General features: G+C 48.2%; 1 protein-coding gene across 1 annotated transcript; it reads right to left on the bottom strand.

Moving 5' to 3' along the window:
• Positions 1–476: 476 nt before the first annotated feature.
• Positions 477–21,172, bottom strand: LOC133130950 (septin-7-like). Its single transcript, XM_061245966.1, has 13 exons — positions 20,868–21,172; positions 16,699–16,798; positions 13,207–13,313; positions 11,480–11,580; positions 10,936–11,070; positions 7,843–7,960; positions 7,355–7,447; positions 7,113–7,209; positions 5,667–5,718; positions 5,391–5,516; positions 4,449–4,584; positions 2,757–2,899; positions 477–2,233 (listed from the first exon to the last, which is right to left on the bottom strand). The coding sequence occupies exons 1-13, from the start codon at positions 20,904–20,906 to the stop codon at positions 2,194–2,196; spliced, it is 1,287 nt and encodes a 428-aa protein (XP_061101950.1). The 5' UTR covers positions 20,907–21,172; the 3' UTR covers positions 477–2,193.
• Positions 21,173–21,775: the final 603 nt, after the last annotated feature.

The following is a 21,775-nucleotide window of genomic DNA, read 5'->3' as shown; positions in this document are numbered from 1 at the left end:
CATTACAATGTCTGACGTAGAAGTGCTGAAACACTGCCAGCACGTGAAGAATGAGCTCACGGTGTCCCACAATGCTGTCGTTATACCGAGAGGCTCCAGGATCGCCATCCCCTCTTCACTTCAACACAAAGTTCTTCAGCTTGCCCATGAAGGCCTCCAGGGTATTGTAAACAAGCAATTAAAAAAAAAACCCCACACAATTCCTGTAGAATAACCACTTACAATGTGTTAATCCTTCAGTATAGGCTACATTACCCCACCCCCTTACAATGTGTAACCATAGACATTTATTTTTTATAGCCGACAACAGAAAAGGCGGACCAACTGCAGTGACTATCAAGCAAAGTCACCACCTAAGCCCTATTTTGAGCCAAGAAAACTCTGTAATCCAGTGTTATTCGGTGAGACAGCCAGGAGTGGGGAAACATGTATAGGAAAGACCCACAAGCAACCATAGCTACAAAATGAAGGACACATTCCATTTATTGTTGTTTATTGTTGCTGGTAACCTCGCAGTAGACTTGGACCAGTAACATAAGCTGCATCCAAGTCCCTGTAAGTCTGACTAGCGGCAAGTAACACCTGAAGTGTTCAAAGTAAATCTTTTTTTAAAAGGTAAAGATGAAAAATTATTTTATGACATGACATTATGACATATTTTATGGCAGTCCTCGCATGACACAGCTGTTCAATGAAATTCAATGAAAAACGACAAAAAAAAATGCAAAAAAGAACCTCAAATGCTTTCAATAGAAACCTTCAGAAAGGGCAAACCCTGCTTTTCACATTGAAAGCCCTGGCAGGGTAAAGCCTGGCTTGTGCGACAGACAAGTGGAGGGTGTGGTTTTAGGTGCAGAGGATGTGGTTTGGAAGGAGAACTCATGCATGTAGCCAGCCTATTTCATTTACATCACAAACCCATGACATTTTATTTTTGTACAATGTTTTCTTTAACACTTTTTCTCCCTCTCTGCACAAACCCAGGCCATCACTATGCAAACATGCCTCCATTTAATTTGCCGGCCACAGACTGCTCATATGCAGGGTGACATTTTTAATGTATGAGAGTACCATAATCTCACCGAACACAGAACATTTACCCAGACTGTTTGTGAGAGTTTCACAGTCTGAAACGGTGCAGAGTGAAACTATGAATCGCTGCTTCAATATCCGTTATTTTAGCCACTCTGGAAAAAAGCAACTGCAAAATGGCTAAAAGGTAACGTAATGTAAATCAGAATGACTGGCGCTGGCACTGAGACCAGGCTCAAGGGCTTAGGGAGGGACAGCAGTGCTATTCCCAGCTATTTGGAGGCAGCTACACGAGTGCAAGTATCTACTTTGAAAGAGAGAGACATCTTTTTGTGACATCTGTAACCCGACCGCAGAGAGACACAAAAGGACACTCTGTAACCCGACCCTGTAACTGCCAAAAAGGAGACAAGAGACCTCTTAGTTTCCATTTTTTCATATTAATGTACAGTTATGTGGTGGGGGGGGAGACTGAAAGAGTAACAGCTGAAGATGGCATACATACAAAAACCCATTAAAAAAAGACAACACTTGTCTATCATTAAAAAAGGGAAGCTTTGATTGGGGAACAGTCAGGGAAAGGCGGCATCATCGTGATATTCATAACATTAATACTGTTCTGGACACCCATGCATTGCTCTATTGAAATATGTTCTATAAAAAATATTATTAATTTATCACCAACGAAGGCTGCAACATTCTGGTTAACGTTGGATTAATGTTGCTCATTAGTAAGGTTGTGTTTCATGGTTCTGAGGAATACATCAACCGCACACGCACACACGCACGCACGCAGCCACAGGAAATGACCATCAGAAAGAACCTCATTTTGTCCAGGAAGCCCAGTGCGGTCTCCAGACAAACACATACAGCGTTGGTCCAACATGCAGTATAATAAAAAGTATTGTCAATCAATGGAAAGCTCGATTTTAGAATACATGAATTTGTCAGTTAACGTTACTTGTGCTTATATTTAACATCCATATGAATCTTATTTTAGCTGGTCAGAATGCTATGCTCACACTGAACGCACTCGTGCACCCAGGCACAGTGCGTTCTACCTGTCCCAGGTGTGTGTGCGTGAGGGCGGGGGGCATGTCTGGTGACCGGTGAATGAAGAGGGAGAGGGGAAAGATGCAACGGTAGTGTGTCTTAAATCTTTCAAAAAATTTTCCCCTTCTTCTTATTCTTTTCCATGGTCCTGCAGAGACATAAAGGGGGGGGGGGGGTGTTACTGCTGTCAGCTTGAGTTACAAGTGTGCTTGTGTGAGTGAATGTGTGTGTATGTGTGTGTGTGTGTGTGTGTGTGAGAGACAGAGAGAGAGAAAGAGAGAGAGAGAGAGAGAGAGGGTAGGATAGGGTGGAGTGTTATTGCTTTCAGGTTGAGTTACAAGTGTGCGTGTATGAGTATGGGAGAGAATATGAGCGTGTGTGTCCCTTGTACGTGTGTGTCAGTGAGAATGTGTGTGTGTATAGGAGAGAGAGACTGTGAGCATGTGTGGTGCGTGTGTTCGTGAGAATGCGTGTGTGTGTAAGAGAGGGAGTGTGTGTGTAAGAGAGAGAGTGTGCGTGTGTGTTTGTGTGTGTGTGTGAGAGAGTGTGTGTGTAAGAGAGAAAGAGTGTGTGTGTGTGTGAGAGAAAGAGTGTGTGTGTGTGTGTGAGAGAGAGAGTGTGTGTGTGTGTGTGTGTGTGTGTGTGTGGACGTGGAGGTGAGAGAATCTCACTTTGAAGCGTCCAGCCTCTGTTGCTCCGCACGCTGCTGTGCCTCCCAGTTGTTCCTCTCCTCCTCAAACTGGCGCCTCTTCTCCTCCAGCTCCTTGTACTGGGCCTCCAGGTTCTTCTTCATCTGCTCGTGACGTCGCTCCAGCTGAGGAAGAGGAGGGAGACGCTCGCTAAGACGCAGACGCACACACAGGACTGCCTGCATGCGTGCGCGCTTGCCACGCAGAGTCGACCCGACCTATAACAGCATCTGGAGGTGGAGCTTCAAACTCTCCCCTCACATGACCATATTCATTTTATTTGTGAATGGTCCCAGGTCCTTTATAGTCAGTGTGAACACTTTGCAGTGTTGATGAAAAGAAAACACACATTGCCATACAATTCTCACATATTTGGTAGATGCACCGAATATTAATGCGCATTTCAATGCCATAAGAATACTTGGCATGGCTTTGAATGCATTCCTAAATTAATAAAAATCTGAAATTCTTCTGACCAGCCAACAGCACACTAAATGTGCCTCATGCATTTTGTATTCTTATCATAAATTTCTCTTACATTTTTAGTTTGAAAGGCTCATACGGGTGTGCCACGTTAGATTCAACAAACACACCTAACTTCAGACAACAGTCCTAAATGAAGATTATCATACAGTATATATGGTACTGTGGGCGGGTTCCTTCAGATAGACGGCCAATGGGATTAATAAGAAGAAGGGACGACCGACACCTGATTGGGTAGACGGTCGGATCGTTGATAAACTTTCTCTTTTTTTCTCCTAAAATATGTTTCTGAAATCATGAGGTGAGAAATAAGCAATGTATTTGCTGAATGTTGATTGATATTTGATCTGCAATGCCTAGTTTCAAAGTCTGATCAGAGTTGTGTGTGGCAGGTAAGCTGTGCTGACATGCACTGCAAGGCTTTTATTCACATGACTCGTACGACAGGAGGGGGCCACTTGTAAATGTCGTTCCTACCAAAGAAAAAATTCTAGAAAAAAAGGTGAAAATTGGTGAATGCCACACATTCTCTTAAATCGCTGACATTTAAAAACAAATCTGTCTGTACCAGTGGTTTTTGCATGAGGCTGAATGCTTGATTTGAGGAACTAGCGTGCGACCACAAATTTGGCATCAACTAGCTGAAACTCCCTTCCTGTTTGACAAACCTGAGATCTGCTTCACTTCTATGACACAGAGAAAGCCGCCTCCAGTAATTCAAACAGAGCAGCCCAAGGGCCTGGCAGATGGATGCCATTGTGTGTTTCTCCCCCTCCTTCCCCCCGTATAGGACAGACACGCAGACACGCAGACACACACACAGACACGCAGACACAGACAAGCAGACACACACACACACGCAGACACACAGACACGCAGACACACACGCAGACACACACGCAGACACACACAAGCAGACACACAGACACGCACACAGACACGCAGACAGACACGCAGACACACACAGACACGCAGACACATAGACACGCAGACACACACGCAGACACGCACACGCAGACACGCACACAGACACGCAGACACACACACAGACACACAGACATGCACACAGACACGCAGACACACACACAGACACGCAGACACACACACACACACACACACAGACATGCAGACACGCAGACACACAGACACGCAGACACACAGACACACACACACAGACACGCAGACACGCACCTCAGCCTCTGAGTCCTTCAGTTTCTGTTTCTTCTCTTTGACCTTCATCTCAAACACCTGCTCCATCTCTGTCTCCATCTTCTTCATCTTCATCACGTGCTCTCGTCTCTCCTCCTCCATCTGAGCCAGGGGGCTCCTGGGGGGCGGAGCCAGGGACAGAGAGAGAGAGAGAGGGAGAGAGAGAGAGAGAGAGGGGCAGAGCCAGGGAGAGAGGGGCAGAGACAGAGAGAGAGAGAGAGAGAGAGAGAGAGAGAGGGGCAGAGCCAGGGAGAGAGAGAGAGCGGGGCAGAGACAGAGAGAGAGAGAGAGGGAGAGAGACATAGAGAGAGAGAGAGAGAGAGAGAGAGAGAGAGAGAGAGACAGGGGCAGAGCCAGGGAGAGAGAGAGAGAGAGAGAGAGAGAGAGAAGGGCAGAGCCGGGGAGAGAGAGAGAGAGAGAGAGAGAAGGGCAGGAGTCATCAGCATTCACTGTTTTGCTTTCAGGAAGCACACAACCCCATTTACAATGCTCATATTCAATAAACCAATACACACCATGCCAGAACCCCACAATTTCATGAGACTACCCAGTGGGGGTTTAACCATTCCTCCATCTAACGTTTCAAGATCATGGATGTTGTTTTTACTTTTAATTTTTGATGTATGTTTGGAGTCATTGTCCTGCCGGAAAATCCACAATTCGACCAAGTCTAAGCTTCCTAGCAGAGGCATCAAAATGTTTTACATAAAATTGTATCAAATGTATATGTATAAAAAGGGATCACCCGATATGGAGGTACCATCAAATTAAAGGCGGAAGTACTATAACCCCATATTCATTGTTTAATTTAAAATCCAATGTGCTGGAGTACAGAGCCAAGAAAGAGCTGAATTTGTACAACGGCCCAAATACTGTATGCGTGTACGCATCCACACAAACAATCTGCGTCTTTCCGTCTCATACTTGGTCAGCTGGCCCTTGGCTTTGGTGGTGTCCACTCCGTTGCAGGTGACGGCTGCCAGCTTCTTGCTGCGGTAGTTCTCGTAGTGGACATTATTAGTCACGTCCTTCAGATCCTGCATGTGAGTCCTACACAGAGGGGGGGGGGAGAAGGAAGGGGGGGTGAGGGGGGGAGGGGGTGAACACATTCGGTCGCGTTTACCCACAGCCTCCCCTCCACCGATGGATTCCGGACATTTCCTCCGCACGCACGTGTGAAGCCCCCCCCCCCCCCCTCACCTGATTAGCATGTTCCTCAGGACGGTGAAGTCACAGTGCTCCCCGTTCTCCACTGAAAGAGGAAGAGGAGGGTTGTTAGGGCGGGGCCAGCCTGGCGGGGGGGGTGGATGGGGGGGTGGGGAGCGGGACACAAGAGCAGACTGAGTCGGGCAGTTCACGGGTCGCCCGGGATTCTGGAAAAGGACCCCTCCCCTCCCGACACTCCTGGCCCCGGCACGGCGGATCCCGCGCGGAGCAGGGCCGTCACATACCTGCGTGGAGCGTTTCCTGGGCGACGGGAGGGGAGGGGCCTCCACGAGCGTGCGAGTGCCCCGGGGCCACGCCCAGGGGAGCCTCAGAATCTGGCTCTCAACTCTGACTGCCTACTGCGACTGACTGCAGAATGGCGGTTACATGGCATGGGCGATGACTGGGCGTTGACGGGGACTCGTGAAATGGAGCTGCGGGAGGGGAAGGGGAGGGGGGGTGAAGCGGTCTGCGGCACTACTGGCGAGGTGGCGGCAAAGTCCTGATGGCCGGCGGTCTGGACCCGCGAGCGGGCCGGGACCGGGGCCCCCGGCGCGCGGATCAGGACAGAGCAAACGCTCCGGGCTCAGACGTCTGATCGACTTTCAACTTCAGAAACGCTTTCTGAAGAAAAGCACAGCAATCCAGAGATTCCTTCATCAGGAATTTGAGGCCGGCGCAGGGGTGCGTGCGTGCGCGCGTGTGTGTGTGCGTGTGTGTGTGTGTGGGTGAGTGACTGTGCGGGAGCGCGTGCGTGTCTGCGTGAGAGTGTGTGTGTGTGATTGGGAGAAAGAGAGAGAGTGAGAGGAAGAGAGGGGGGGGAGGAAGAGAGAGTCCAGCAGGCTGGGGACCGGAGCATGCAGTCGAGGCTGTGAAATATGAGTTAGTGTTGATGCTCTACTGCAGGAGTGCCATCAGAGCAGAGCTGCACACAGGGCTCTCTCGCCTGGCGATTAGCACAGGATTGTGACCTTTGAACCTAAGGTCACGGCAACAAAAAAGGTGAGAAGGGGAAGGAGGCCTAAGGGAGGAGAGAAGCAGAGATGGGGTTGTTTACCAAAAATGCCCTCTGTCAGTCATGGAAAAGCAGAGACAAGAAAGAAAAAAAAAAAAAAAGAGAAAAAAGAAAGAATGAAAACCGAGACTGATAAACGTGTGTCTACATACCAGAACAATAACTGAAAATCTGAAAACATTGTCGTTGCCCCACTAAAGTAAGGTGAGAAGAGTGAGTCATATAGTGAGGGGGGGGAGCCAGACATAGTGGAGTATGACAACACCCATGATGCACCTTTTCCAGAATCCCTGTCATCAGGCTACGGACAGGAGCCGTTCAGGGACCGTACGGAGTTCCACCGTACTCTACTTTCATGGTCTCCATGGCAATCACTTTTATTTCCTCCCAAAAACCAAGGCGCCGCTCACCAGTGGCTCACCTACCTTCTGCCACGCCCCATGGGTACTGACGACCTCTGACCTTCCGCCCGTTTACCTCGATCACCACATTGCTTCCGACCACGGCGAGGGGCATTCTCTCCTGCCGGGGGGCGGGGCAAATATGCAAATGAGTACCTATATCTCCCACTAAAATGGAAAATCTACGTTTCTTAATCGTCCTGGGTGCAGGAGGGGTGAAGACGGCAATGCGTTCGGCGCCCGGCGCGGGCGAGGCGAGGCGCTACCTTGATTTTGCGGATGAGCTTGCTGTCCTCGTCGTCCTCCGTGTCGGGAAACTCGTAGATCTTGATCTTGTGCTCTTGGATCTCCTTCATAATCTGAGGAAGAGCGAGAGGATGAAAGCACTCAGACACATAAATCGAAAACACAGAAACCGGCAGGTACTCAGACACACAGTGTCGTGTATTTGTATCAAGGCGAGGACACACACAGAAACCAGCGAGTACCCACACGCACACACACACACAGTGTCGTGTATTTGTATCAAGGCGAGGACACCCACAGAAACCAGCGAGTACCCACACACACACACACACAGTGTCGTGTATTTGTATCAAGGCGAGGACACCCACAGAAACCAGCGAGTACCCACACACACACACACACAGTGTCGTGTATTTGTATCAAGGCGAGGACACACACAGAAACCAGCGAGTACCCACACGCACACACACACACAGTGTCGGGTATTTGTATCAAGGCGAGGACATACCTGTTTTTTGAACAGCTGGCACTCCTCGGGCGTGAGGGTGTCAGCCTTGGCGATGAGGGGGATGACGTTGACCTTGTCGTGGAGCCGCTTCATGAACTCGATGTCCAGCGGCTTCAGCCTGTGGAAGACACACGTCCCCATGAAACTCCCGCGGACCGTGGGCTCCTCCCAAACACTAATTTTTCTCCTCCTTTTCTCTTTTCCTCGCTCCTGACCGGGAAATCGCTTGAGATCCGCCATCTTTAAGGAAATTCCAACCCATTAAATGTTCTTTCGAGGAGGCAGAAGTAGAAGTTAGGAACTCCCAATTTTTCCAATGAGCAAGGAAACATCAGCGCGTCCTTTTCTGAAAGTATTTTTTTCAAAAGAAAGCGTCACGTATAAATGACAGGCCTGTGGATCCACCTCTCCCCATCTGCCAAGCCTGTAACTGATGTGGCTTCGAACTGACGTTTGAAAGAGCAAGGACATTCCACTTGCCTAATTCACGTTTTCTCAATTTCACTTCTATTTCTAGCCTCTTTTCTAGCCTCTCCCGATGGGTGGAGTTGGGAGTAGAAAATGGAGCAAGGAAAAGAAAAAGAGGAGAAATCTAAGCAATTGGAATGAGCACCGGGTGCACAAGTAGCAGAAAAGTACAGAGATTTTCTCACACACACCTCCGCGCACAGGACACACACCTGCTTAAGCGAGCATACACTAACCACCAGGACACAGGACGCCCCTTGACACGGACAGACAGATGGGCGTAATCACACACACACACACACACACACACACACACACACACACACACACACACACACACACAAACAAGACTTTACCCCACACTGCACAAAGACCCAGCTGATCTCCGCTGATCCAAACCAGAGAAGAAGAGACAAAGACCCTTTCTGCTCTTTTAATGTTCCCTTCACTGAGAAAGAGAGGCGGGGGGGGGGGGGGGGGGGGGGGAGCTTGTGCTTGCCCTGAGTGACTTTTCCTTCGCCTGTTCTGTTTGACAAACCAACAGTCATTCTCTCTGCTTTGACAACAGGCGGGGTGTGGAGCAAGTGGGGCGAGAGTATTACTGCTACAGGATGAGGTCAGACACAGGGGCAGGGGCTGACCACTGGCCTACAGGCGTTCCACAATTTAATCATATTTATATTTTCCTCAAAATGTCTATAAACCATGTAGATGTAAACCCTCTCTCAGTCATTTCTGCACGAAAACTGCATTAAAAAAATGGCTTCAGTTTTGCGGAGTCGGCCCAAAAAAAACAAGACACTCGAAGGGTGTTTCTAAAGACACACGGGACAAAACTCAAGATATTTTATGTGGCTGCTTAAAATAACGTCTCATTTAAATGTGAATTGGGCAGTGGCGAGGTCTGGGTTTCCTTGACACAAAACAACTGCACGGTTTGCCAAGCTGTTCGGCTGCAAGTAACCGACGCTCCAGTCCTCAATGGAGTGTGGGTAATAGCGCACAGCAGAGGGCAGGCGGTGATTGGCTGAGGCCATAGTGAGCACTGGCAGGAGATGGACGGACTCATCGCAGTCTCCACACGGCACAGTGGGGAGCGCGCTCACTTGTGCCTTATATAACCATGTGGGCTGCTGGCAGCCTTCACCATGGCTGCACCCACCCACACACACACACACACGCACACACACACACTCTCACTGTCTGTCTCTCTCTTTCTCTTTCTCTCTATCTCTCACACACATACTCTCGCTGTCTGTCTCTCTCTTTCTCTCTATCTCTCACACACACACACTCTCGCTGTCTGTCTCTTTCTCTCTATCTCTCACACACACACTCTCGCTGTCTGTCTCTCTCTCTCTCACGCACACACACACACACACACACACACACACTCTCACTCTGTCTCTCACGCACACACACACTCTCTTGCTGTCTGTCTCTCTCTCTCATGCATACACACACTCTCTCGCTGTCTGTCTCTCTCTCTCACGCACACACTCTCTCGCTGTCTGTCTCTCTCTTTCTCTCTCTCTCTCTCTCTCAGGTACACACACTCTCTCACTGTCTGTCTCTCTCTTTCTCTCACGCACACACACGCACTCTCTTGCTGTCTGTCTCTCTCTTTCTCTCTATCTGTCACACGCACACCCTCTCTCTCTCACATGCACACTCACACCCTCTCTTTCTCACGTACACACACCCTCTCTCTTTCACACACACACACACACACACACACACACACACACACTCACTCTCTCTCTCTCTCTCTCTCTCTCTCACAGACACACACACACACAGCCATCATCAACCCACTACCAACCCATGATTTATATAACATCCATAAATGAACACTTCAACTCTGGAACACTGTGCCTTATTTTGCTCTCATTTTTGTATTCATATTCAATTCATGAAAAATTCGGAAATTTTATTCGTGTGACGGCATAAAACCAGGTACTACCGATGGAAAATAATGACACAAAAAAAGAACAAACCGTGGGCCTGCATTCCTGTAGCATCTCAGACTAAGACGGTGCTTATCTTAGATCAGATTTTCACCGCACATCATTATAACCTTGTGAATTATCAGCTTAAAGGCAGTTGAACTTGGATCAGTATTTCTACTCAGTGACACATTCTGAATTCAGGCTTGTTTAATACCATTTGAAATTTGTAAAAGTGTCAAGCTATGTTTCAAGCTTTAGAAACATAAATCACCATAGCTGCAAGAAAAAAAGGACCTGGACGTGTACGTTTTCCCAGCTTCCTCTTTACTCTAATCTAGCACTTGAAATCAAGCCAACCTCCCACATCCGCATACAGACCAAACAAATTCTGAAACTGAAATTAATTTGAGTTTTTACTACTTATCAAAACATGAAACTGTAAAGGTAATCTTTCCACTTTGAAAACAGTTTTTTTTGTTTTTTTGTTTGGTTCATCATTTCAAAACAGTATTTCTTAATGTTTTCCAGTACATACTGAATAAGACCAATACTTACAGTGCACTGAAATGTGTGTATGTAACAACCAGAGACGTGTTCACCTGTAAGCACACGTTTGTGTAAGTTTGAGTTTGAGTGTGAGATCTTGGCCCGTGCCCAGCTCCGGTGCAATACTCACCCGTGGCCAGAGGGGGCGATGAAGTACAGGCAGCAGTGCACCCTGTTGTCTGGCATCAGCCTGCGGTTCACCCTGGACTCTGCGTTCAGGAAGTCCTCACACTTACTGTCAATATAGTTAATGACAGGCTGCCAGCTGTAGAGGGAAGGGAGAGGAGGGCGAGCCGGACAGAGGGGTGAGGAGGGGGGAAGGGAGGGGGGCGGGCAAAGAAAAGGGGGAGCAGGAGACATGAAAGGAGAGAGGGAGAGGAAATGAAGGGAGACACATTACATGCTGCCCTATTTTACATTCATAACACGCATTCACAATGCTCCAATGCTGTGAATTCAGTTTCAGCTACTTAAAAAGAAAGTGGTATGTATCCTGCACTCACAATACGTGTAGTGTAAGTATAATGTGTGTATGTAAGCTATTGGGGGGCTTAGGGCTCTTCTGTGTTACTCTGTAAAGTGACTTCTGTTGAAAGCGCTATACAGGAATACATTGAATTGAATTGAATCACACACACACACACACACACACACTTGTGCATAGATTTGCTCACCAATTGCTGTTGTCCACCGCATCTCCAAACCCGGGAGTGTCCACGATGGTGAGAGTGAGCTGGACCCCTCCCTCCTTGACCAGCACTTTGGACTGTTCCACCTTTAAAGGCACAATAGGTCATTAAGAGCTTCCAAAGGTCAAGAGAGGAATTGCAGCAACAAACACCCTCAAACCGCAACACTGTTTATCCCGCCCGCTTCTCTGTGAACGCGCTTGTTTAAATGAGCTTGAATTATTGTACAGCTATACAATCTTTTGGTACAGAGTGTCAGTCCGTCAACTGCATATTATAAACACAGGCATTGGGTGACTATAAACTATAAACACAGGCATTGGGTGAGTCAGTGATAGGAAGGGACTTACAATGCTCTTGTAACAATGTCTTAACACAAAAATCTTACCTATTGTACCTTTAACACAGAGACGGGGGGGTACCATTCAGATAGTGATGAGGTTAAAAAAATGAATGCGATACAGCACTGAGCATCACACAGAGTACCGGGTAAGTTTGTCCCTCAGTTAAACTATGCGTGCACACGCACACACATACAACATATCTTGCTGACACTGTACATCTGGTTCTAAAATGCAAGCCCACTCCATGTTTATAAACCATCGCTGCATTCTTTGGGGGGGAGGGGGGTTACAGTCAGGAGAAGCAGAAGTTTCATAAATAAGCATTTTTGGGACCTGTGCATAAATACTCTCCAGGAAGATCCCCCCCCCCCCCAGGCCAGCCGCAGTGGACAGCCGCACGAGGCAAGCTTCCCTCCAGCCTTACTGTTCAATTTACCCTGAGGCTAGGAAGGCCCCCTCCTTCACCAGCATCCCTCACAAGCCTCACAAAGCCTTTGCTACGGCTGATAGTGTGTAGGTGTAGTTGAAGGGTCTCCACACAATCTGCGTGCATGAAAAGGAGAAACGTGAAAACGATATGCTTGTGCATATCGGTCTGTGTGGGGGGCATTCGATTGAGCACGACCGGGCCGGTGTGTTCAAGCCCGGATGGACCCAGTTTTTGGGGTTTTGGTGGGAAAGTCGCGTTGGGGTGTTGAGTTTCGTGAGAACATTCTTTGGCCCTGCCACTGACCCCTCTTGGCCCCTGGAGGAATTTGAGGCCCCCCCCCCCCCCCGCCCCCCCTCACCCCTTCTCTGATCTCCCAGATACCGCCCTGAATCCCTCCCACCGTTGTTTATCATGGCCATATAAGGATACGGCGCTCCGTGCGCTTGGAAAAAAGGCTAGAATTTCTACTTTGCATAATCTGAAGTGTGTGGACTCGGTGTGGGCCGAGCGCGATGCGTACATTAGGTGCAGTCCGTTTGCCGCATAGGCTCAGCCCTGCGTCTGTTCGGCTTCACCACGTCTTTTGGTCTCAGGCTCTCCTGGTTTTGGTTTTGGCCTCTCAGGACAACAGTCTGCTAAACTGTTATCTAAATTAGAAGAAGCTATACCGTATTTAACCCCCGTAGGGTATTTGACCCCGCCTAGTTACGGAGGAGCAGTGGGCAGCCACCATGCAGTGCCTTGCTCAGGGCCTTTCCCACTACGCTACAGGCTGCCCCTAAATTCGCAATTAGCAATAACTAAATATAATTCCTTGGTCTGCCCCATGCTAACTTTTTGCCTCAACTCTGCTTGTGACGGACTCAGAGCTCCGTATGCGTTATGTTTGGGTTACGTTCAGGGACCAGGGGGTTTGGCGTGAGGGCGACTTGGATCACCTGGACTGTCTTCTTGATGCGCTGGGATGGGCCGGGGTAGTCCTTGGAGTACAGCTCAGTCAGGAAGAGGGAGTTGATGAGGGTGGATTTCCCCAATCCGGACTCGCCTGGGAAGCAAAACACCAAGGGCTTTAAGGACAGCAGCACAAGGCATGCTGGGAAACGGTTCCTCCGACTTGGAGCACAGGCATCACACGCTCTTATCTGCCAGACTACAGCCTGACCCCTGACCTTTCTGTGGGCCGTCTCTCTGACCAGCCTCAGGAGACACCCAAACAACAGCTGTGCAGGGGGAAGGGTACAGCACAGGGCCAGAGAGGTGTAAACCTTGAAATAAATGCAAACACATTCCCTCTCTCTCTCTCTCTCTCTCTCTCTCACTCTTCCTCTCTCTCATAAACACAAAGACAAACAGAAAGAGAGATACTCATACCATCCCTCTGTCAAAACCTGTACTCACAAGCACATAAACAGTCAGTCTCAAGCAGGCATGCACAGAAACTCACTCACACATCTCTCTCAAAACACCTGCTGTCACTCACACGCAAACAGAAACACATTCTCTCTGTGTTTCCCTCTTTCAGCTTGACTCTGCCAGACAGACAGAGGGACCAACAGACAGACATTTGTCCCCCAGGAAAGATGCCGAAAATTCCTAACCCCCCCCCCATCCTTGGCGTTCCGCAAACTTGATCTGTCAACACTCGAATAGCCCTTACATTAACATAACGGCCTGAGGGCAGCAGGTGGTCCAGCCAACATGCCCCCAAACTCTCCCAATGAAGCAGGGTCAGGCAGGTAGTTCTGGAAGAACCTGTCCACTTGTAAGTGGCTTTGGATTAAAAGCGTCTGCTGTAAAAATGTATAGGTATATCCATACACTGTTTCAGGTTTCATATGCTTTCCCAAAGGGCTGAAAACTGAATGGCTCAGATTCGCATTGGACTTCATCGTAGCACATAGACTATTCTTAGTTTGAGTGCAAAGCGATTTCAACAATGAAGGATGAGATTTCTGTTGGTATGTGTACATACATGTAGAGCCTCCAGAAGGATTTCAAGCAGGAGTCACGGTACAGAAGCCCACCAAAACAATGTTTTTGTGTCCCAACTATTGACAGAGGCTGTGAAGTAAAGATTCACCCCGCCTTCCTCAGAGGTCAGACATTTGGTAAACAGACTGTGACCTCCAACCTCTCCTGTAGTCTTGTTTTAGGATGTTAAATTCCTTACGTTTCGGCAAATATTTGAACTCTTAACAGGCAAAACACTTTTAAAGATGTCCGACACTGTGAATATTACATTGGGGCATATATATATATATATATATATATATATTATATATATATATATATATATTTTTTTTTTAAAGGGTTTTCCCCTGTGACTTCTCATGGACGAATTCAGTAATGTGAATTAAATTTTTCTTTTTTTTCTTTCTGGTGTGTTTAAACGTTTAGTAGAAACATCTGTCCTGTGAACTAAAATCCAGCTGTGACCTGAAATGACCCATCACCCCAGGCTTTAAGTTCGATTTATCAGCCGAAACCTGAACACACCGATCCCAGTATCAACTAGGTCTAAAACCAGCGAAAGATATAGGCAATATTTACATTTTCAAAAATAATTAAAGATTACATTTTGTGAGCTAATAAATAGAGGGGTTTCTAACTGACAATTTTGACAAAAATCTGTTAGTGTCATAAATATGATGTTTATAGTACACTAAGTATATGTGTGAAGTTTTATATAAAAAATACAGTTTACAAATGCGATAAAATGCAAAATGTAAAAGGCCATTTCTGCTTGGAGCCCATTCACTTTGGAATATTAATAGCTACTGAAAACACAGCTCATGATTTGGGTGGACAATCAATGTGTAATCTCCAATGTTACCTACATATAAATTAAATCTAACAAGGCAAGGTAATTCTAAGGGGAGGGGGCAGCCTGTACATGAGTTGGACCCGGAAGGTTGGTGGTTCAAGCCCTGGTGTAGCAACGATAAGATTCACACAGCTGTCGAGCCCTCGAGCAAGGCCCTTAACACTGTATTGCTTCAGGGGAGTCTATCCACTCTTACTCTGCAAGTCATGTCAGCTAAACAACATATTCATTCATTAATGAGAAAGCATGAACTTTCCATGCCATTTTGATTCTCACACTGCAATATCAAAGTAGCCAAATGTACCAGGCGAACAAAATATCAAACTTGTTACAAGGACAGACTTTCAAAGCTTGACGTTTATTGTCTTAGCGAAAGAAGACAGAGGCATTTGGATTGAGGCTTTCAGGATTTTTACTGATAAACAAATACTGTAACAAAATCCAATACTGTTGCTCTCTGCCAAAACAAGAGGACAAATTAATGAAGTCCTAGTTGACACGTCTTGTTGGGCCAAGTGGCTTGTTCTTGTTTTTAAAGCGTCTCATGTTCACATTTTCTCACATCATCACTACATTGTTATGTGTGTGTGTGTGTGTGTGTGGGGGAGGGAGTGAGGAAATTTATGAGAAAGCGAGAAAGAAAGAGATGGACAGAGAGGAAAGGCTAGTAAAAAGGCAGGAAACTGATTCTTTCCTCCCCAAGCTCAGGGAAAAAAGGAAGCCAAAATCCTGTGGTGTCTATTTCAGTGAGTGACTGACACACACACACACACACACACACACTCTCAGCCCTGTCAGATTCAGAGCCAAACAGAGCCCCACAGGGTTACAGACACAGCTGCTTTCCATTTTACCCACAAACTCCCAACTCTGTCTCTCAGTCAGCTGCCTCTTTCGCTATCGGCGCCCGAACACAAATGCACCCGCAAGCTCACACACACATGCACATGCGACCGCACACACACACACACACACACACACACACGCTCACACACGCGCGCGTGAGCACACACACCCATGAGCACACACACACGCGCGCGCGAGCACACACACCCATGAGCACACACACACACACACACGCACGCACGCAAGCACACACACCCATGAGCACACACACACATACACACACGCGCGCGCGAGCACACACACCCACGAGCACACACACGCGAGCACACACACCCCCAGCTCGCTCCTCCCACTCACCCCTCGCCACGACAGCGTGGACAGGTCGCCATAGGTTACCACGCCGAGAAGCGAGACCACAACTCTCGCGCACAAAAGGCAGCGCTCATTCCGAGGAATGCAGCCCACATTTCCCATCATGCAACAGTCCCTCGCTTCCCACAGTCCTTGGCAGGACTACATGAGAGAAGCAGATGGTCTCTCCCAACCCAGTACAGAAAGGGGGGGGTACACCACATTCATGGTGGCCTCATATACTACATACATATTTACATACACACACACACACACACCACACGCACATGCACACACCACACACACACACGGCACACCACACACACACACACACACCACACACACACCTCACACGCACACACACACGCACACACATACACTTTGAAGAGTGGGAGGAGGTGTGACTCACCGACCACCATCAGTGTGAACTCAAAGCCCCTCTTCACAGACTTCCTGTACACCTGGTTGGGCAGGTTGGCAAAACCGACATACCCTTCCAGATTCCGCTGCTGCGAGAGAGAGAGAGAGAGAGACAGAAAGAGAGAGAGAGAAACACATCATTACTCTGTCCGTCGGTGCGCAAACACCTCGTTAGAATGCCATTTGCAGAGGAAACATGTCGTTACTCTGTCATTGGCTGAGAAAACACCATTAAGTCTGGTTCTGCTGGAAAGAAAGAAAAAGATGTTTCCACGAGCACATAGGCCAGATCTGCAGTCGGATGGGGGGGGGATCAAAGGGTAGGGTTGGTAGAGCAGGCTACTGGCAGGAGCATTTTACTGTACAGTAAAAAATCAATACTCTGATCAAACTACTTTCCAGCACATCGCCGGTATCAAAGTGCTGTAACTGACAGCGTTTCAGAAACCGAAAGGTGAACAGCTCTCCTCCTTCAGAGCCTGGATCACATGGCTCTGAACCCAGCTCCTCACTAATCACACAGCCCTGAACAGCACTCCTCAGACTGCTCCTCCCACACACTCACGCACACACACACACTCACGCATTCACACTCACGCACACACACACACTCACGCAGTCACGCATACACACACACACACGCACACACTCACGCATTCACACTCACGCACACACACACACTCACGCAGTCACGCATACACACTCACGCGCACACACACACACTCACGCATTCACGCATACACACACACACACTCACGCATTCACACTCACGCAGTCACGCATACACACTCACGCACACACACACACTCACGCATTCACGCATACACACTCACGCACACACACACACTCACGCATTCACGCATACACACACACACGCATTCACGCATTCACACTCACGCACACACACACACTCACGCCCACACACTCACGCATTCACGCATACACATGCACGCATTCACACATACACACGCATTCACGCATACACACACACACACACTCACGCATTCACGCATACACACTCACACACACTCACGCATTCACACATACACACACACACACACTCACGCATTCACGCATACACACACACACACGCACACACTCACGCACGCACACACGCACACACTCACGCACACACACACACGCCCACACACTCACGCATTCACGCATACACATGCACGCATTCACACATACACACACATGCACACACACACGCCCACACACTCACGCATTCACGCACACGCCCACACACTCACGCATTCACACATGCACACACACACGCACACACACACTCACGCATACACACAGATGCACACACACACGCACACACACACACGCACACACACTCACGCATACACACACGCATTCACGCATACACACACATGCACACACACACGCACACACACTCACGCATACACACTCACGCACACACACACACTCACGCATACACACACGCGCGCGCACACACTCACGCACACACACACGCACACACTCACGCATTCACGCATACACATACACGCACACACACTCACGCATACACACAAGTGCACACACACACACTTGCGCATTAACACATACACACATGCGCCCACACACTCACGCACAACACACTAAGATACTTAATTCACATTAGCACACCACTAACAGACACCTCTCTGCAGCCTGTAGCACAGGTACATGACAGGGACCCGGAAGGCTGGTGGTTCAAGCCCCAGTGTAGCCACAATAAAATCCGCACAGCTGTCGGGCCCTGGAGCAAGGCCCTGAACCCCACACTGCTCCCTGAGTGTCGCACGGTGGCTGCACCACTGCTCCTAAGTCACTAGGATGGGTCAAATACAGAGGACAAATGACCCCTCACGGGGTTCAATGAAGTGCATCTTCTTCTTCTCATACTCAGGACACTCACACATTCGGGCACAACAGCGTGTGCCTGGAAGCAGACAGAAAGTTCAGAGCTTCGCGCCCGTATTTTTTTGCGAGAGCGACCGCAAGCCAAGCAGAAAGAACAGCGGGAGGGGTTCAGGGGGGGAAGCAACAGGCCGAGGGTAAGGGAACAGGGGTGTGGAAGGAGGGAGCAGGAGGGGGCAGAAGGCTCCGGACGTCTCGCATAATCTCCATCATCAGGCCGACATCGTCACGGAGACACTGCAGCTCCGGCGGGAAGACGGCCAAAGCATTCCCGAGCTGCGAGCTCCTCTTCTCCTCCTCTCTCTCTCTCTCCCTCCCTCCCTCTCTCTCCATCTCTCTCCTCGCAGCACGGCACACGCTACAGCAGTCAAACACAATCGATCTCCCCCCCCCCCCAAACCCAGCCCGTTCTCTCATGCGGAGACCAATGGAAAAAACTCACGGCTGGAGTAAATGCCACGTAACCATCGAGACCCAGACTCACTCGCACCCTCAGGGCCCCCCTCTGGTTGTGGGGGTGCTGTACAAAAGACAGGCTTTAACAACAAGCCCCCCCCCCCTCCCCCACCACCACCTCCTAGTCCTGATAGAGACAAGAGTCCCCCCCCCCCCCCCCAGCTTCACAACATCCCCCCCCATATCCCACTTCAGAATCTCTCCCGTCCAGCTCCGGGTCTCTCAGTGTTAAAATTAAACTGCGGGCCCACTGCAAAAGTTGAACCCCCCCCCCCCCCACCAGAACACACTCACACAGAGCATAAACGCAAACACGCACTCACGACTACACTTGCAGTGGTGCACACACAGCATTAGCATGTGGAGGCAGTTTCCACCCGGCGTTGGTTGCGTAACATTATCCCGACGTTGTTTCTGTGTTCGGTGTGCAACCCGCCTGACGCGGTTTCACACATCGCGGACGGCTTCCGACTCGACCGTCATCAGTCACGCGTCAATCCCGATCAATCGGCCAATTTACAAATGCAGAGGTCTCCATGTCCCTGAGCATGGAGTAGGAAAGATTTCTCATTTCCAATAGCCTGCAGTAATTTCTAATTTCATCTTCAACTGAACCACGTTGTAATTTTTTGACAAACAGGGACCATGACATGACAACCGTTGCTCCGGACCAGAGCTGAAATCAGGCTCCCCAGAGCTGGAAGGAGACCACGGTCACTCTATAACGGAGTCCTCTCTCTTTGATCAGACTGATATGACAGTTGACCTGCCCAGCTGGTGATACTGAATGAGTGACGTCATCTTTAGCAGAGCGAAGCTAGCTGGTGTGAGACGTCAGCGTGTATTCACGCTTTCATTGAGTGACGTTGCTATTTGTTTTAACGAGTTGATTATAACCGTCAAGGGGAACGAACAGCCATGAACTCGGGCCTGATATAGCGTTACATCATGTCACTGTCACCTTCGGGCACATCATTTACATTTCAGCATATAATTCTGACTATGAATATAAAAAATGTTCCTGAATAAACAGTAATGGCATCCCCTTACAACACATTCACCGTATTTTCATTTTAACTATCGTCGACGCTAACCTGACGCGCGTGGACAAGCGCGTGCTCGTAGTTCGCATGCATCTCTTTTCTTTCCGAGCACAAATTAACATGCACGTCCACTAGCCTCCAACGCTGTCCCTTCTCATTCAGTAGTCACAGCATACGTGCAAAACCCCCGAAACTCTCAAGAAATTTGGTTTCATTGAACATTTGTGTAGATTAGGCACACTGCGTGCCTAAAGAAAAGAAAGTGCAGATAATAAATATGATAATCACAATAATAAAATACGTTGTAAACATTCGCAATACCGAGCAACATAAAGCATTACGTGATTTAGGGCAGTGGGTTTCCGGAAAGAAAACCTTTCCTAAACTTTTTGTGCTCTCACACAAATCTGTGTGCCTATAACCAAGTCTTGTATCCTGGACTGATCTGCACCCAGTTAAGGGCCTTGATTTGGACCCCCATCCGCGGCGTCTTAAACCGGGGTAAATCCCCTGCAATACAATACGGGCGGCCAATGGTCAGGGCAGGGGCTCATTCCTGCAAAGAAAGGGATCCTCGTCGCATTCTCCAGGAAACCGATCACGGTACTACAAAACTAATTCTTCACTAAAAGCTTGGTATGCGACAGCAAATCAAACGACATCATAGAAATCAGATCACGAAGAGCCAAAACCGTACACTTGAATCATGGATAGAGAAAAAATTATCGTACACGATGGAACAGATACTTACTGCTATGCTGGAAACGGTAGAATCAGGTCTCTCGATCATTTTAGTGTTACTACACCCAACCAAAAACCGAATAGATCAGGCATACAAAAATGAAAAAAAAAACCCAACGGAAATAAGGGGTAAAAGTGACTGTTTCTTTAGAGCCCTGTTTTCTCCTTACAACACACTCGTTTTGTACGCGGTACTAAAACCCCCGAAATATCACCGAGAGCACTGAAATGAATGGATTGCTGTAATAGATCTGCATATAACACAATCACTACGGGACCGCAGCTTCAGGGATAAAATGTAATAGCAATCTTAAAAGGCGATCGTCCCCGCCCTCAGACCCACACACCGATTGGCTAAGGACAGCCTGGAGCTGTGACGTCAGTCTGGATTATCTCGCCAAAAAAAGGGGGAAACATATCGACAACAGCATTGTGGTACTTGAAGTTTCACTGCAATACCACGTGACCACCCCGGCATGCCATATCGTGTCGAATCTCTACACAGTCTATGGTCGAGTCACTGCATATCTTCATTGAGTTATCTCGAATTTTATTATCATATGACGAATATGAACCTGGGTCGCTGAGAACCCTTCTCTAGCAGAATATAGCGCCTGTCATCCTAACTGCCATGCACACGTTACTGCTGGCTAAAATAGAAGTAGCCATATTTAATACACAATTGAAGTATTATAACGCTAAACGTAAAGGAAGATGCTCTTTTGTTTTATTTGGTGTTCTGGCAAATAAATCGCGATAAATATGTAATAGGAATATGCAGCATAGGCCTACCGTTAGACTAAGACTAGAGTGATTTTTGTGAAGAAATAACAATAGCATACAAGACCACTCCTGCACCAATACCAAATATACAGGCTAGATCTTTGGTAATACATAATAGGCCAACAGCGCCATTTT

This window comes from Conger conger, chromosome 6 (genome assembly GCF_963514075.1).
Source record: "Conger conger chromosome 6, fConCon1.1, whole genome shotgun sequence".
NCBI classification, from domain to species: Eukaryota; Metazoa; Chordata; class Actinopteri; order Anguilliformes; family Congridae; genus Conger; species Conger conger.
Note: the sequence above shows the minus strand (reverse complement) of the source record. Positions and strands in the feature narration are given on the sequence as shown.